This window comes from Egretta garzetta, unplaced genomic scaffold (genome assembly GCF_000687185.1).
Source record: "Egretta garzetta isolate BGI_Z169 unplaced genomic scaffold, ASM68718v1 scaffold306, whole genome shotgun sequence".
Classification (NCBI taxonomy): domain Eukaryota; kingdom Metazoa; phylum Chordata; class Aves; order Pelecaniformes; family Ardeidae; genus Egretta; species Egretta garzetta.
In genome coordinates, this window is record NW_009260131.1 from 2,951,852 (window position 1) to 2,969,092 (window position 17,241).

The 17,241-nt window shown below is 37.0% G+C and overlaps 1 protein-coding gene across 1 annotated transcript in view; it reads right to left on the reverse strand.

Annotated features, from left to right (window-relative positions):
• The window catches only part of XPO1 (exportin 1), a 35,101-nt gene extending 18,351 nt beyond the window's left edge, over positions 1–16,750 (reverse strand). The window contains exons 1-6 of the mRNA XM_035896972.1: positions 16,431–16,750; positions 12,686–12,787; positions 8,718–8,790; positions 183–244; positions 57–101; positions 1–16 (exon numbers count right to left, since the gene is read on the reverse strand). The exon at positions 1–16 is cut by the window's left edge and continues 163 nt beyond it. Coding sequence (XP_035752865.1) covers positions 1–16; positions 57–101; positions 183–244; positions 8,718–8,790; positions 12,686–12,787; positions 16,431–16,556 — 424 coding nt within the window. The 5' untranslated portion in view covers positions 16,557–16,750. The remainder of the gene's footprint in view (positions 17–56; positions 102–182; positions 245–8,717; positions 8,791–12,685; positions 12,788–16,430) is intronic.
• Positions 16,751–17,241: the final 491 nt, after the last annotated feature.

The following is a 17,241-nucleotide window of genomic DNA, read 5'->3' on the forward strand; positions in this document are numbered from 1 at the left end:
TAGGCAAAGTCAAAGACTTTACAACAAGATCTAAAACTTTATGAACTCTAGCTTACCTGAACAAGAATCATATTGAGTTTCCCAATATACACTTTCTCTTTCTGGAGAAGAAGAAAGGAGAAGAGTCAGGTTATGCGTAATATTCCCCCTCCCTCTTCCTCCCCTGAAAAGAATTCACTTACTTCTACACACGTTGGATCAGATGAGGTCTTGATAATTAGGCCGACAACGTATTTTTTAATACCTGCAGAAGAGGGAGGGATTTATTTTAAATGATGCCAGATATCACAAATGTAGTAATATACATTTTTGAATGCCAGGTATCACAAATATAGTAATAAACATTTTTTAATTCAGATTCTTCCATGGTTTTAAAAATAAACACCTCTAAGAAACACATGTGTCAGTGAGCACCTCTCTTTACTTGTGTGCAAAAATCCACCTTGATATCAATTCTGCAAGAAGTTATTTCAGATGTACAAAATGGCTTTAGACTGAAGGTATTTCAATAAAAGAAAAAGGAAAACAGACTAAGGATTAGAGTGTACCTGTAGTAATTTGCACCAGATCATGGTATTGGCTTCCTAAAAGCTGCAAGAAATTTTGAGAAACCCTGCATTGGTAGCACTCACATCATCATACTAAGCTAAAGATGGAAAGATGGCATCCAGCACTGTCCAGACCCTGATATGTACTGCGATAGGTACTTACAAATGCTGCTGTAGGGCTCCCTCAGTGAAATGTATCTGTACCCATTATGCATTTTCAGATCATACCCAGCAACTCCGAAGTTGGCAAAGTTGCCTCAGCCAAATGTTTGCAATGGCAAGACAAAATACAAACAAGAGAGTCCTCCATCTTCTTTGCCTAATGCTTTATTAATAAAAAGTGAACTCCAGAAATAGAGCTTTCTAAGCATGACTCCAGTTTCAATGCCAAGTTAGCAAGAATTGCATGGAAAGCTTTGATACATCACCTTCACTGTATGTAAAGTTCTGAAATACTCATTTACTTAGGCGATCCATTTTAAACATAGGAATGCCTATGCACAGCATTTAAAAGTGAAACACTGTGCCAGAGCTTAGCAAAGTTTTCCCTGCACAATCTTACAAGAACAAAACTTAAAACTTTGTTCACCAATACAGTACAATGCACTTTGATTTGGACTACTGTGCTTTTATGGCACACATGGATGCTATGGATTACATAACTCCTTAATAAATTCTGGTTTATTGCTTTTGCTTTAATTAACGATTTGTCAGCTGGGGGCAGACTGTATTTAAATAGCTCTTTTTTTGTTTTGTTGTGTTTCTTCTACAAATGTTTTTAAATTACTTCAGAGTTTTCAGCTCCACCACAAAAAAAAACACCCCCCAAAACCACTGTAGCAAGTTACACTACCTAAATTTTCATTTTGGCACCTAATCCTCCCTCACCATTAACCTATCTGAAGACAAGGAAACCATGGCTTTCTAAGTGACTTTTCATCACAATATACATACCTAAAACCATTCTGTACAAAAAACATCTGGCTTCGAGAAAAGGCATGCACAAGAGGATCTGGAGCCATGAACTAGATTAATATCACTAATAAATCTACTTCAAAATAGTTTTGATACAATGATCTGAACACGTCAGGGGATTAAACACTTCCAAACTGGGCAAGCGTTTTCTTGTCATAGTGAAGTTTTAGAATAGCTCTATGTTTTGCCATTCATGAACCCCAAATCAGGTTTCTTCAACAAGACAAGTCAACTGACTCATGCAGACAGACGCGTATGTTGGAAGATTTTAGAAAAAGCTGTCACTAGCAAGAAGAATGCCTTATGTTGAAGACACTTGGTTTTCCCCTAGCCACTATTCCAAGTTCTAAAACATTTCTAAGACTTTACCAGAATTAGTTTTGGGTTGGTTTTTTTGCATTTCAGGCCTGAGCAACAGGATTAAAAGAGAGAGTTTGGTAACTTCATTCTCATGAAACCTGGAAAAAAAATAGGTCTAGACTTTGAGCTACTAGATACATACTAGACAGGAGCTGTTCTACAGGTGATTCCAATTACAAATGAAACTATTAATCATTATCAATTGGGATCAATCCACACACTACTCCAGAAGAATGGTCATTAACGAAATAAGTATCACTGTCGGTCACTGGGTAAGTGTTATTACCAAGCACTAGCATTAGTCTGACATAGGCATGTCCTAGTATTTTAAAGCTAAAAGACACAGACATTGCTGAAGCATTACAGCAATTCACAAATGAGATATGAAAGGCCCCAAAACAGTAATGGAATAGGTTTGCAGTGCCAGAAACTAAACTACTGTAACTGTCTGCCAAACCACTAAGGAGAGCCTACTGTTGCAACTTTCTAATTCCTTTTTGAAACGCAAAAAGTGAGTATTGTTCATAGACTTCTGACTCCAAAGCTGCATGCTTCCCATCTTGCTGCATCAATAGTATTATGATGTTTAGTTACAATTTGAATGCTATGCCACCACCGATCTGGGTTTGAGATCAGCAGATTAAAACAGTTGCTTGGGTCCAAAGCTTCTCCATTCAAAAAAAAAGAAAAGTGACCACAGCTCAAAAGACAAACTAAAAAATTTGCTAGTTTTCACCGGTCATGCTGCAGACTAAGTCTCCCATCCAGTGAACAAAGTCATATTCTTAATCCCTTAAAAGCAACAGCTATCAAATTCTTCAATGCTTTTTTCTGGCCTAAATGGCATTTTCTACACTTTTTTTTTCCCCCCAACTGAAATATTGTTGTTTCTTACTCCATATTTAGTAGCTCATTTCTTTATCATTCTACAGAACATTAATTCTCAGAACAAAGATATTTCAAAATTATACTCCAGCAAAAATGAATGCATAGGCTAGTTACCATCTTTCAGCAGAACATGTCCAAGAAACCATTCAAGCGTAGCAGTCCACTGGATTTGCTGAAATCAGTGTGTTTCAAGAACTTAAAAGGAAGTCTTATTTTAAGGAGACAGGCACAGGACATGCACAAGCCACACAATCACTGCCTAGAAGGTCTCCTTCAATCACAGAAGCAGCTGAGCAAGTCTTGAAGATGGCAACAATATATCTGCAAAGCTCAGACCTTTCCTTAAGCCAAATTGGAAAAGACATGACATTCTTGGAAAACAGACCTTCCAATAAAACAGAAGGGCAGGGGGAACAAACCAAACCACTACAACACTCAGGACACACATAACATTCTTCAAGGACCATCTGACATTACAACTACACTGATCTCATGACAATCAAAAGGGAGCAGATTCTGTTTTCCATTCCAAAACTTTCAACGACATAGTGCTGGCAGTCCTAGCACCTACTCAAGCTGAACTAGTAGAAAAATAGAGCTACCAAAAAAGTTCAATACTTTTAAAACTGTTTTGAAACTATCTTCTGCCAGTCTAGCTCCCTGCACCAGTTCACTAAAGGGGCAGAGAAGCACCAGCACTGGCTCAAAGACATCAGAAAGTGCACAGGTGAGGAACACCTTGATCCACAGCAGTTAAGTAGTAGATCAACATAGCTCCAACCTCAAACTATGTTCCAATTATCAGAAAGGCTAGACATAAGCACTGTCAAAAGGCCTGGACTAGCGCCACTGTTAGCATCTTCTGGTGGTAAGCAGAGTACAAAAAGTACTTCTGTACAAAGTACAAAAAAAAGAGGAGGATAGAGCAAGGACATTGGATTCAAGGGCTTTTAGAAAGTTTCTGGATAAACATTAGATATTGTAGTCCTTTTGTAAAAGTTCCTCCTCTACAGAGGGGCAAACATACAGTAAAACTGAAACACTTTCCGGAGGGAAAGTACTTCCACAGCTGACCCAAGCTATGCAATGGTTAGAGCTGGATCGGCACAGCGAGGAACATCAGACTATCCAACATTAGTAAATTCTGCAGTCTAAACTTGAGAATTGTGAAGTATCCCACAGTTTAATCTTTGGAAGTGCAAGATTTTAGAAGCAATTACACCTCATCTAGGCTGTACAGCCTGAGGATTAACCTAGGCTGAGCTCAGAGGAGTTGTGACCGAATACACGTTACCACGAATGCACACAGTCAGTGAGTACACGCCTGTACAAAAACCACTTTGTGTGCTTAAGACATACAAGCACATCCTTTTACGCAGTTACAGAGCACAAACATTTAACAACTTGTTGAAAATTACCATAACTGGTGCTGCAGATGCAAGTTTACACCAGGTTACTAAATTAACAGATTATCTTCTTATATTAAAGAATAAGAGACACAAGTGAAACAGGTGGACAACATTAACTTGGCAAGTTAACATTATTTTGCAACCAAAATTAGAATTTCAAATCCTAAAGCTAAGCTGTCCCCTCCAGGGATGTTTGTATCCATACAAACTTATACTAAACCATTTAAGTAGTCCCCAAAATGCAGTCAAAACACCATCTTATTTGTAGTCTCTCCCATGTTGTCCCACAAATCATCTTTCCCCATTAGTGGTGAACCCAATCAATAACATAGAGCTCGTCTGTCTCCCCCACCCCACCCCGCAAAGTGCCACGTAGCTCATTCCCCCTTCACTACAGAGAATCAAAAAAATCTTTGTGAAGCAAGACAGAAATTTCCATTAAAATATATAATCACTCCACAGAGGGAAAAAAAAAAAAAAAAAAATCTCTTCTACAGCAGTTTCCACTACATCAGAAGCTTTATACTGAACTTCATGACCTTCCTGTGAGCCACTAAACTGCATTTCTCTGAACACATCACTTCCCCCACACATACACACTTCAAAATGAGAAAAGTTGTACAAGATATTGCAATTTAGGTTTCATAATGAAGAAGTGCTTATCAATTCCAACTCAAAACACTCCAGACAAGCTTGCTCTGTTCACGGGAACATAATTTCATTTCACATTGCAGAATTAATGGAACATATCCCTGAAGTGGAAGACCAAGAAGTCTTTATTTCTAGGCAGGTTTTCACACTGTAAGAGAAAATCCTGTTGAGACCATAGCACTTTAATCAAATGACATCCTTTATAAGCATTATTAAACAATCAACTCAGAGTATCAGAGTTTAAAGCAATTTAGTATCACCTGAATAAACTGAGGTTTTTTACTTGAGAATGATAGTACAATACTGTGGAAATAAGCCAAGTTCACCATTCTGTGGGACGTTCTGGAATATGCCACCCACCTTTCACTAAAGCAGCCTCAGTAAGGTTTGAATGAAAACCACATTCCATCATTTGTATACGTGTTAAAAGCAACCCAAAGCATTCTCTTAAAGACTAAATACATTATTAAGAGCAAGTCTAACCCATTGTTATGGTCCACTGCTAAACGTGTCTGAAGGCTGAACATGCAGGCCAAGCATCTCAATTAACTCAATTCACTGGTTCTGTGCTCCATAAATTGCACTTTTCTCTAGATAACCAGGTCAGCAATTGGTTCAAACTGCTAACTTCGAAAGCAAACAAGAAAAAATTCAAGAACAAGAAAAAGCAGAGTAATCACAGAAGTATTTTAGAAATATAAATTGTTTTGCTCAATTCCTGTTTTAGAATTATAGGAAGATACAGATGAACTTTCCTAAAGCACTTACAATCCTCAACCTTCAAAATCAATGACACCTGAAGAACAAAAAAAGCTTTTTAGAAGTTAAAAGGTACCAGGGCCAGAAGAGCTCAAGACTAAAAGCTGTTTTAAAATAAAAGCAAACTTAAGAAGGGAGTTTCAAGTCCAAACACCACATCAGAAGAAAAAACATATTCTCCTACTTGCATTTGGAGTTCCAGGCTGGAAGCTAAAACCTCCCAGCATTCAGAGAGAAGCGGTAACAAACCCCTGACTAACCTCAAGGCCCAAGAAGTCATTCTGATGTACAACTTGAGGTACAGGGGGGGAGGGGGCAGCAGAGAACCCAAACCAAAAAAAACCACCACCACTCAGAAAAAAGGGTACAGCTCAGGCTCTGTAATTAATGGCATCATTTTATTTGTCCAAGAATTTTCAAGCAGGTTGTTTCAAAACTTTTTCATTCACCAACAGCTCAGTTCAGGTCTGCTCTTAACTTCAACTCTTAGTCACAGCTATGGCTACAAAGGAAAAACAGGATTATCTCATAAATGGATTTAATTTCACCTTAACCGAAAGTAAATTTGTCAGCTGTATTTACTACACAAATCAAATCAGACATGTTAAGTTTTAGAGAGTAAGATATAAGGTAAAATTAACTGATTCATAACAGGCATGAATTGCTTTGTTACTAAGCACTACTTTGTTCTATTGAGTTTCAGTTTCCTGCACCCATACTTTACTAGTTACACTTCAAACAGGAAAATCCTGTCAACCAAAGGAATGACTGGAATCAGAATCAGGGAAACCTCAATTTAACAGGGTGATCAAACCATCTGAATGAGCTCTGGAGCCATTCTTTTGTACAAGCCAGTATCATCACCTGAAAAAATAAAAACCCAACCACTACCACAGAGCAGATGAAACATTGATTCTCCCTCCTACACCACTGAGGCCAAGATGGATCAAATGTCACAGTATGCTAAATATATTTGGTTCCTCTTCTATTGATGTACAGGAGAAACCAGATAAGTAAAAGCCAACTAACTCAATTCCCTTTAAGTGTGAGGATGAAAGTCAATTTCACAGTTTTAGTGTTGCTCTGTGAAAGGGGAAGTATTTTTAAAGGTTGAACTAAAAGACACACATTTATTAGTATGAAGGATATTTTTTTTTTCCTCTGGAGTCTTCAAAAGAACTACAAGAGTCAGGAAAAATAAGAATAGAATATTTAAAGTTGATCGCACAACTACAGACAGTAATGTTATTTTGCATTTTAATGTATCGAGCTATAGTTATTGCACCTACTCAGATGACAGGAACCAGTCAAACAGTACTACCATGCCTGCAAACAGTGAAGTAACAAAAATCTCACACACCAACTCAAATCTGTATTTCAGTTCCACGATTCATTTAAGTCATGCGTCTAGTATTATCTCAGCATCTCAAGAACAGATGAGATAACATGACACAAAGCACAGCCAGCATCCTCATCCTGTTTCTCATATATTCTATGCATTAAGAGCATATCTTTTTAAGACTTGTAATTATCTGAATTATATTCTGTATTTGGCATTTCCAAACTCTCAAGTAAGTCTACCTCTGTGACACCTCCTACTACACTTCAATTCACCAGCAGGCAGTAGTAAGCCGAGTAATTGCTTCTAACTACTGACTCCTTCCTTTCTTTCTGCTCTGCTCCCACAGCCAAAAACTTCAGGAAAAATGCTGAAACTAAATGCTCAAACTAAATGCTCAGTCAGGAATGTAACATGATACAAATAAGTTGAGATAATCTAATTATTAAAAGCACGCAGAAGACTTAACTTCAGGGTGCTCCCTTAAGTTTCTCAAAAGGACACAGTTGTGTTTCAGCCTGTTTAAGTTGCTCCCTAGAAGCCTGCAAGTCTGTTTCCAACAGCATAATGGATGTGGTTTTACTTCCACTTTCAAGAAGAGCTACACTTTGTCAACCTACAGTTGGAAGGAGCGGGGGGAAAGGCGAGAAAAAAAACAAACCACAAAAATGTGTAAGTCTCCCTCTACATTTGTTTTCATCAACATTTGCAATTGCATTGTAATCAATACAGTTTCAGAACATAAGCACTAGCAGTAAAAATTTAAAGCGCATCTTAGCATTGTTAATAAAAGCTCACAGCAGAACACAGGAATTTGGGCTAACTGTAATGGTTTCAAAACCAGCTTTTGGTAAAAAGCCAAGTATAGAATGGTGACCACATTCAATGTCAAGAATTTAAAGTAGTTGAACTTAATGTTTTGAAGTCCAAGTTACCATGACTTGACAGAAAGCTATGTGAACAAGCAATAATCCTATACCATAGAGGTATCTCCATTTACTATAGCCAACATCTAAAATTCAACACACTGCAAGCTAGGGGGGAGGGAAAAAACCCCAAGAGAACACAGCACTACTTTTTAAGATTTCCAGATTCCTTGCAATGACAGAAGACTGGGGTTTAACCTGCACTGCAATTCCAGTTACAGCAACCTAGCTTTGTACACACTTCCATGAATGAAAAGCAGACTTTATAGTATCTCAGTGCCTGAAAGAATGAAAGACCATTAATAGGTAAGACTATGCGTTTACCTGGTTTCTTTTTGTAAATAATTATGACTGCTTAAGATTTCAAAAAAGGTCACATAATCTACACGTACTACCAGACGGACCACAGAGTCTACCAGAAAAACGACAGTGTAACTGGTGGGGCTGCATACACAGCCCAGACAATCTGAAGAGGGCCTCCTGTGCCAAGTACAGAGAATCAAAACCTCTACCTCAAAGCCAGCAGATAACTTTAGAAGCTGTCTAGGGTTAGACCTCTTCAAGTAAGTGTGGCCTGTAAGGCAGTACAACACTTAAGTGACAATGTTTCAAAACTACCAGTCACACCTTTTACCTTGCCATGACATTTACAGAATTTCATGTGCTCACCATCCCACCGAGACCATTATCACAAAAGGAAAATACATGGTTTCATCATCCAGAAAAGCACAGATGGTCTTATTACATGACAAAAAGTTACTAGCCTAACTGTATTTGGAGCCGAAAATTACTGACATGGGGACTGACATTCTAAATCTCAGTTAATACACAAAGTTAAGAGAAGACAAAAATCCCTCCCTACCTTCACACTGGTTCCTTGGAAGAATCTTCCATCTTGTTTTTATCACATTTTCCAAGATTTGCAGTCCATAATACTGAAATTGGAGAAGAACAAAATGTGAGTACATTACTGTAGGACTGACTAACTTTCAGGACTCTCATTCAATCAGACATTCACACTTAATATCTAAGACTTCAAGATTATTACACTAACAGCTTTATTAAATATATGTCTATTCACCCATTTACTGAGGTTTCATGCATTTATTTTTTTTCTTGTTTTATTCTTCACTATACTAAGTCCTGCTGTTTGATCATGCTCACACCAGGAGGGGGGGGAAAAAAGAAAATAAAAAACCAAACAACTTAAAAGCCCTCTGGTAGACAATTTTGTCTATCTGGAAAAGAAGAAGCAGCAGCCAGATATGAATTTGCATCACAAATGACTGCTCATATGTTCAAGTATTAACACAACCAGGCTCCTAAAATATTTAGCAGCTTGGATGGTCTCAAGCTTCCTATCGTTCCTTTAAGAGCTGAAAAAAAAAATTTGTCTTAGCATCACATGTCCTGACACTGGCACTTTCTAAAGAAAGTATTTCCCGAACTTCACTGGTGTGTTACTTTAGGAACAGCAAGACAACCCACAGGTTTATTTAATTTCAATACCCACCCCAATATGGCAGCTATTTCTACTATTTAAAGATGAACTTTTGTGCTCAGTCAAATAATAATAAAAATGTGAATAAGCTCTTGGAAAACCTTTTACCTTTCAGGAATTCCTTCCTATGTTCTTACCCGAAACAGTTACGTTTGCAAAGTAATCAGTAAGGCCAGTCCCTCTGCCCATTTGTCCCTACTGCCAACTCACGGTAACAGGGAAAGAAGTTTGTGATGATAATCGAAGAACTTTAATATGTAAAACCCCATTAGCATGAATAGACAGGAGAGAAAAGGGGACAAGGAGTTTTGTGTTTACTTTATCTGCAGTGGATTAGGAAGAAAAAGAAAAAAAAAAAAATAATCACATCAATGCCTGAAAGGTAAACTCAAGTTTCGCAGTTAAAAGTTTGGCTGAGAATAAGAGTTCCTCTTTAAAATGGTTAGTTGTTATACAAAGTAGGATCATTAGTATTTCAACCAAAGGGATCATATAAACTTCAATTTAATTAAAACACACAATGTAGACTGTCCCAAACTACATTGTATTAAAATACCGTTTTTGCTGTTCTCATCTTAGCATAACCTACATCTCTTTGCTTCTCTATCAGACCCAAGTTCACACGAGCTTCACGTATACATCCTGCATTTGCAAAATATTCTGTCACTTTCCAAAATCTTGGGTACCAAGGAAAATTATGCATTAGCAGAAAGTTGGCAGGGTAGCTTTTTCTTCATGGTCAGCAGCAAAAATTTATCAACTAGATTTTAATCTGTAGATTTACTTATCATAAAAGCTAAATGAAATCAAGGGAATGTTGATATGGGAAAATGTACAAAAATGTTCTTAAGCAAAATGCTTCACAGGAAGTTATTTCAGCCACTGCTATAGATTTATAGACACCACCTGCACCTGATTCAAGCTCACCAATACAAAACATACTTATAAAAGCTTCTAACAACGCTGGAAGTATGAACATTGATATCAGACAGTGCTAACTTTCCTGAAGCAGATATAAACTCTATTTAAGCTTCTAGATTCTACAAGCACATGTATTAACAGCCCTTTCAGATAACAGCTAAGCAAAAATGTTAGTTTTGCTTCCGAACTTCTTTCCACAAGTCAACTTCCTTGGCTTTTAAGACTCTGGTCTTAAATGGCAAGGCCAGTATTTATTTTACAAAAGCACTAGATGACCAAACAAATGAAAATCCTGACATAAACTAAGGACAGACCTCATCTTTAGTATTTTTGTTTCCCCACTTAGGACTTCCTCTGAGTAAAAGAAAAGGACAGACACTCTAGCAATTTGCTATGCCTATCCCTCATTATCTGCTCAAATACCTAGTGTACCTTAAACTGTGAAGAGGTTCATGCTAAGTTTCCACTCATTCTTTTCTACCCATGTGACTTCAATTATGCCTTCTCCTAGTGTCTTTTTCATCTCTTCTGCAGTACTAGCAATACTAATTTTTCCTAACACTCAACATATAAAAAGAAATGGCAGCAGTAATAAAATCACTGCACACATACTGCACACAATCTTTACCTACACATCTTTCTTGAAGGCTTCATCAGCCTGCCTGAACACTCTGTGAGGGGCTTTCTGGGGTTTTTTTATTTTGTTTTTAAGCTTCATTTGATTTGATCGTTCTAATTTTTGGCATTTCCCTAATAACGAGATACACCAAGCCCAAAAAAAGTCACTGACACCAATTACAAGTTTTGCCATCAGAATTATCAGAAGGGTACTTCTCAATCAACTACTGCGACAGTGCATGCAATCACATTGGAACTGCACATGAAATAGCAGGCTTTCAAAATTAATTTGCTCTTGGTTTGCTTATTTCTAATTGCCTAATAGCAATTCACTGCTCAGTTATGAAGACGAGGGACAGGTAACAGCAAAGACTGAAAAAAAGCATGAAATGATCCCTATGGTAGAAATTTCTATGGTACCCTTATTACTTGTTTTATGCACCGAATCCCTTTCCCTCCCACCTCCCAAGAAACAAAAACAATTGATGAACAGAATTCAGTTAAAGGGAATCAAAAGGGTAGACCTTGTGGAGGCCTGCCGTCAAAGCCTAGCTGTGTCAGTTGCACAGGAAGACACCCCTTTTCTTCCTATTACAAGCAATCAACATAATGGAACATTATGATTAATATCAGGTAGTGTTAACAGCTTTAATTAAAGAAAAAATATGATTGCATAAAAGCCAAATGTCATAGTGCATAAATTTAGCACCAAATCATTTGCAATTTATGTAAATTGAAGAATTCTTTACCTGTTGCTTTCTTTCTGTTCCTCTAATCATCTCATTTTTCACAAGACAAATTTGAGTTTTTAAAAATACTGTTGATAAATCAACTTAAACATTAGTAATGTCTGTCAGTATAAAAAGCAAAGTTTACCAGGCAAGCAAACAGGCAAACACTGTTACTTAAAGGTTAGCACTTTGAGGAAGTTCTTTAAACTCTTTTCCCCTGAACTTCAGAGAGCAATGAAAAAAAGTTTCATGAATACCGCCTGATTTCAGAAGCCATCCAAACACGACTATTTTCTGTTCGAACACAGTGTGTACCAAGCAGAAAAACATGCATGTCAGTTATTTGAGATAATAATCATCAACTTAAAGACAGTGAAAACACATTTCGATCAACTTTTTGGTTCAAACTTCAGAAGTCTTAGGTAAAGCATTTAAAATTGTAGAAAAAAAACTGAATGCTGCCCCTTTTAGTCTCTACCATGATGGATGGATTTAAAAGAGCAGTACAAAGCAAATGTGTTCTGCATATTAGTAAAGACTAATTTCATACTACAAAGTGCGGGGGGTGTAACTTTCATTGATTGCTCAAAATCTTGGCCTAATAAGGTTTCTATTTTGCCTTTAATACACCTAGGGACAAATTCTCTCCTCAGTTACATGCACGTGGCTCTCATTATGATCAAAAACAGCCAAGCACTTACCCAAGGACAAAATGTGGCTCTAGGAGACTTTTCATTACTCAGATGTATACAGACACATACCAATCTTTGGAAATGGCATTATGCTTTTATGTGCCTTGAAAAAAAAACCCCTCTATTTCCAATTTAGCTCTTCCTTTTTTTTTTTTTTTTAAAAGGAGAAAAACTCTTGTCAATGTAAAAGGAGGTTTAAATATTTTATCCATTTACAGTTCTTGTTTAAAGCCAACTTTGGGAACAAGACAATAAAAAAAATGTGGTTTGAATCAAGAAAGGCTATGGCTAAAAATGAGATACCTTCCTCAAAGTTTATGAATGGAAGAAAGAAGAAAACCAAATAAATAAAAGTTAATTTGCTTACTTTGGTATTCATGTTCTGAGAGAACTCCAAAATAGTGTCAACTCTTGTCCATGCATCAGGATGTTCTTTTAAGTGAGTCAAGACTTCCTGTGCCATTCTTTGCTAAAAGCAAGTTTGATTGAAAAGAAAGTATTAGGTTATTTAAGAAATTATATACTGTCAGTGAAGACATTAATATATAATACATCTTTAAACCACTTATCCAAGAGTCAGGCGAACTCAATTAGGAGCAACAAGTCTCTTAAGTCTCCTTCTGTGTGACAGTTTATTAACAACCAAACTCCAAAATCACCTTGACGCAGGACAGTCATTTACTTACTTCCACTCTTCCATACTGAACATTTAGACCAGCAGTGAATGTGTGAGAACAGCACACATTATAGGGAAAATATACTAGGGAATGAAGTTTTCTCCCATTCAAGGAAGTCATCTAGATAAAATTTTATTCAGGGGCACCCAGACTTTCTAGTTCTACTAGAAGCATTCAATATAAAATGCCAGCTTTAAGGAGTACCTTATCATGCTGCTAAGGAACTGCTGATTTTAGCAGAGCATTAGAGGTCTCCAATCCTTACTTCTGAGGAATCCCTTGATCTATCTAACAGCTTACAAAACAATAAAAACTGATTGGGGAGGAGGAAGGGAGTCAGTCATGCTAATAGTTTGTTCTTCCTTGGAACTGACATTACCAATTATTGTACTAGATATTATTGTTTCAGTAACTTGCAAAACCTCATCTGAAGCACACACACACTTAAATAACTGAATTAGTTTTAGCTATCCTTTTCAAAAGCCTAGATGTCCACAATCATTTTTACTAGGGAACCAAATGATGTTAGCTTTTTCCAAAAATGCAGTGTACCAACAAATCTTGCTGCAAATGAGATCACCTACAAGCATTGGTGTCTTACAAGTAAGATGAACATTTCACATTGCAATTAACAGAACTTAGTTCATTCTTCCACTGCACAGTAGAGCCAATTCAATGGTATTACAGAGCAGTTAAGCTTTACTTTAGGATTAGCTTCAACAGTTAGAACTTACTACATAGAACATACTCAAGCTTATCATCAACTGGTGTGAGAAAACATGTATTTTCAGTAAGACAGAAACCCTATCGAGACCCAAAATCTATATACATGTGAGAAACAGACAAATTGGGTATGGGATTTATCAAATTCAAATTGAAAAATACAACAGTAAACAGCAAGGATGTCCAAAATATCTGCACAATATTGGCATCTCTACTGACTATAATTGAGCATAGTGGAGCAATTCCCAGCCTGATACTGACTTTGACTAGCAAGTAAGTCCCTGCAGATCTCATATGGAAAAGCACCACACACACATTCCTTTTAAGTCCAAAAGCAGTATACCCATAGTCTCACAGTATGACATCACAGCTTTAAAAAAAAAAAAAAAAATCAGCACTTTTTAATGCAGCTTGGTGTAAGAGGTAAAGAATAGCAGTATTACTTCCAGGTTCAACCTGGGTGTGTTTTTATACTGTCTCCTTAGTGTTCCTAATACTGGTGATGTATCACAGGATCAAATTTCAACACCAACAAGATACAGATGCTCAACATCCTTCTCCCAAGCACTGAAAACTTTGCTGTCATACCCCCTAACCCCTTTTCTGGACTTCAATTCCTGTAGTTTCATGAAACAGTATAAATTTAACAGTAATGCTTAATCAAGGTTAAAACCTCACTGTGTTCTTGCTACCAAAAAGAAAATCAGTTAGCAAATAATCCTTCTGGACATGCGATGGTCTAACAGACCAATAGAACTAACAGTCTGGGACGAGTCCCGCTAAACACCTATGAGTTGTTTGCAGTCTCCTTAGTCATGTGTTGCACTGGGGTGGGGTTGGGGACATTCCTTCTTTTCAGAGAAGTATACCAAAAAAAGCGAAGAACAGAAGAAAAAAAAAAAAGTAGAAGTCTAGGACAGAAAAGAGCTCCTTTCTTGCCTAATATAGATCAGCAGTTAAGAGTTTTGCAAGCAGAGATAAGAATTAATCAGGAGGAGGAGACAGGTGACTCTGACACCAAGTTCAGCATGGGCCATCCAGGCTGCATTCTAAGTTTTTTTTTTTACCCTAATACTACTCTATTCCAGGCAAACCACTGTGAATCTCCCAATTTTAGTACTTAGTGTCTTCAACTTCTACTATGCCTGTCACCCTTTCAGTCATGATTTGAGCTGTCAGGCTCCACAAAGAAGCATTTGAAGGATTTTTTCCTGCAGGAACTTTTGAACTCCTTGGAAGAGGTAAGAACTCACGGACTCACTGAAATATGTCTCCACCTTTGGACATGTACTAAAATAACAAACCGAATTTGCATTAAAATGACACATATTAGTACATGTATTTAAAATAAGTTTATGTCATAACTCACTTTAGCCAGTTAAACACCTCTTGAATTTTTGCTTCTTATTGCCTAAGTTTTCTAAATACCAGAGACTATACCCAGCTGTTTTAAGTGAAACAACTTCCCACAATACCAGAACAATGGCAATTTGACCATTGTATTTAGTGTTAATCCTCTATTGTCCTTATAAACTTTCCCAACTTTTTAAACTCCATTTAAACCAAACAATACTATAAGCACCACCTATTTTGTAAGGCAGTACAGGAAACAAACATCTCACAAAACAAGCACTCAGAAGTCCGTGCTTGTAAGGCAAAAGCTACGAGCAGTTTTCTGTCATACAATCATTTTAAAAACTGCCACTAGAAACTATTTGAATTCAGGAAACTCAAAATGCAAATATTTCAAAAAATAGCAAGGTATTTCAGAACCTGTAGGAATTCACATTAGTAAGCCTTACAAGAGCTTTTAAGACACAGAAAACAAGTATAAGCAAGTACATATTGTTTATTCTAGCAGCTGGAAGGAATAGAAAAGCATCAGCTATTTTGTCTCATTTTAATTCGCTTCTTATTGTTGTGCAAGAATATCTTAGTAAGAGATGCCCGACACTGAAACTCTCAATTTATTGAGCATGAACAATTAAAACTTGTCAGAAGAGGAACTATGCCAACAGCAATGTTTGCATTCAACATTTAAGTCTTATTTCCAAAGTATTTCCACGAAGTAGATAAAAACAATACAAGATTCACTTTCAAGACAATATATGCAAACACACAAATACATGCATTGCCCCAATTTAAACTTAAGGGGCTTCACAATCTGCACTAAGTTGGAAGAAAAAAGTGCAAGAACCTGTGCAGACAAACGATAACAGGGAACAAAATGTAGACACAAGAAAGGACAAACTCTTCTCTTAAATATGTGCAATGTACATAAGTACAAACACCGCAATAACATAATTAATGTTTTCCTTTTAAACACAATTCTTCAGCGAGGCCAACATTAAATTTATGGCTTCACAATTCTGTCCACGATAATAAATTAACAGGTTAACTCAGACCTTCCTGAAGAACTAAGTCAGAGAAGGCAAGCTGCAAGCAGAAGTGCCCTGACCAAATTGTACTTGCTCATATCTTTCAACAGCATTAGGCATGCTAGAAAACACACACACTAAACTAGTATTTTTCTAAGTGTCATCTCAATGCTCATTACACAAGGCCTGCCTTTAAACCAGGGCATATTCCAGTCACTAGCAGAGTAAATTTACTAATATTACTGATTTCTATTGAAGTGAATTAATTTGGCTCAACTGATTTGTTATAAGGTTAAACACGGTCAATAAACATAGCTTCTAAGCCCACATTTACCTGTGCGCCTTCTCCATGGTACAAGCAGTTCACCACATTGTCCAAGAGATTGATATCCAGTTTCTGGTTAAAATCCAGCAGCTGACGAGCTGCATGGTCTGCTAACATTGTCATAATTGCTGGCATAGATTACTGCAAAATAAATTAACAAGAAAATTTATCAATTAGTAAGAATTTATTATTAGATGTAGTTGTAAAGCAAGTGTTTCAACTTAAAGAGCTCATTCAAATGAGATGAGCTCTATGTTAGCAGTACTAGATCGTGCTGAATACAAAGTCCTTCAGTTGTTGAGCAAGTAGCAGGTCAAACTCACTCTGAAAAATTCACGCATCACTTACCCCAACTAAATTCTCAATGTCTTCAGAAGGTATAACACATATCAACAGTCTGACTAGTCAATGGGCTGTATTATCAGCAAGTTAACACTTACTTCAAAGCAGGTATCAACCCCATCAGTCCCTAAACATGTGTAAAACAGTAAGTTTACTAGTAGAAACACCTAGTATCATTACAACCAAAACCCATACTAGCAATCTCAGTCAAATTTTCAGTTTCCAAGGCCAACATGCACATTTAGAAGACCAGTTCTCAAAGCTTTTTTGGTTACGGAAGCAAAACATGATCTACATATCCAGTAAGAAATTAGCCAGAGGGCATTTTTCAAATACTTGGGGGAAAAAAAAAACAACTTACAAGTTAACTACATAAAAGTAAAAAATTACCATTGAAGGCACTTTTGAGAGGATGAAGGAAGGGGACTGTTAAGTCAGCAGGTTACTCCACGTACCACGTTAGATTACTTCAAACTTA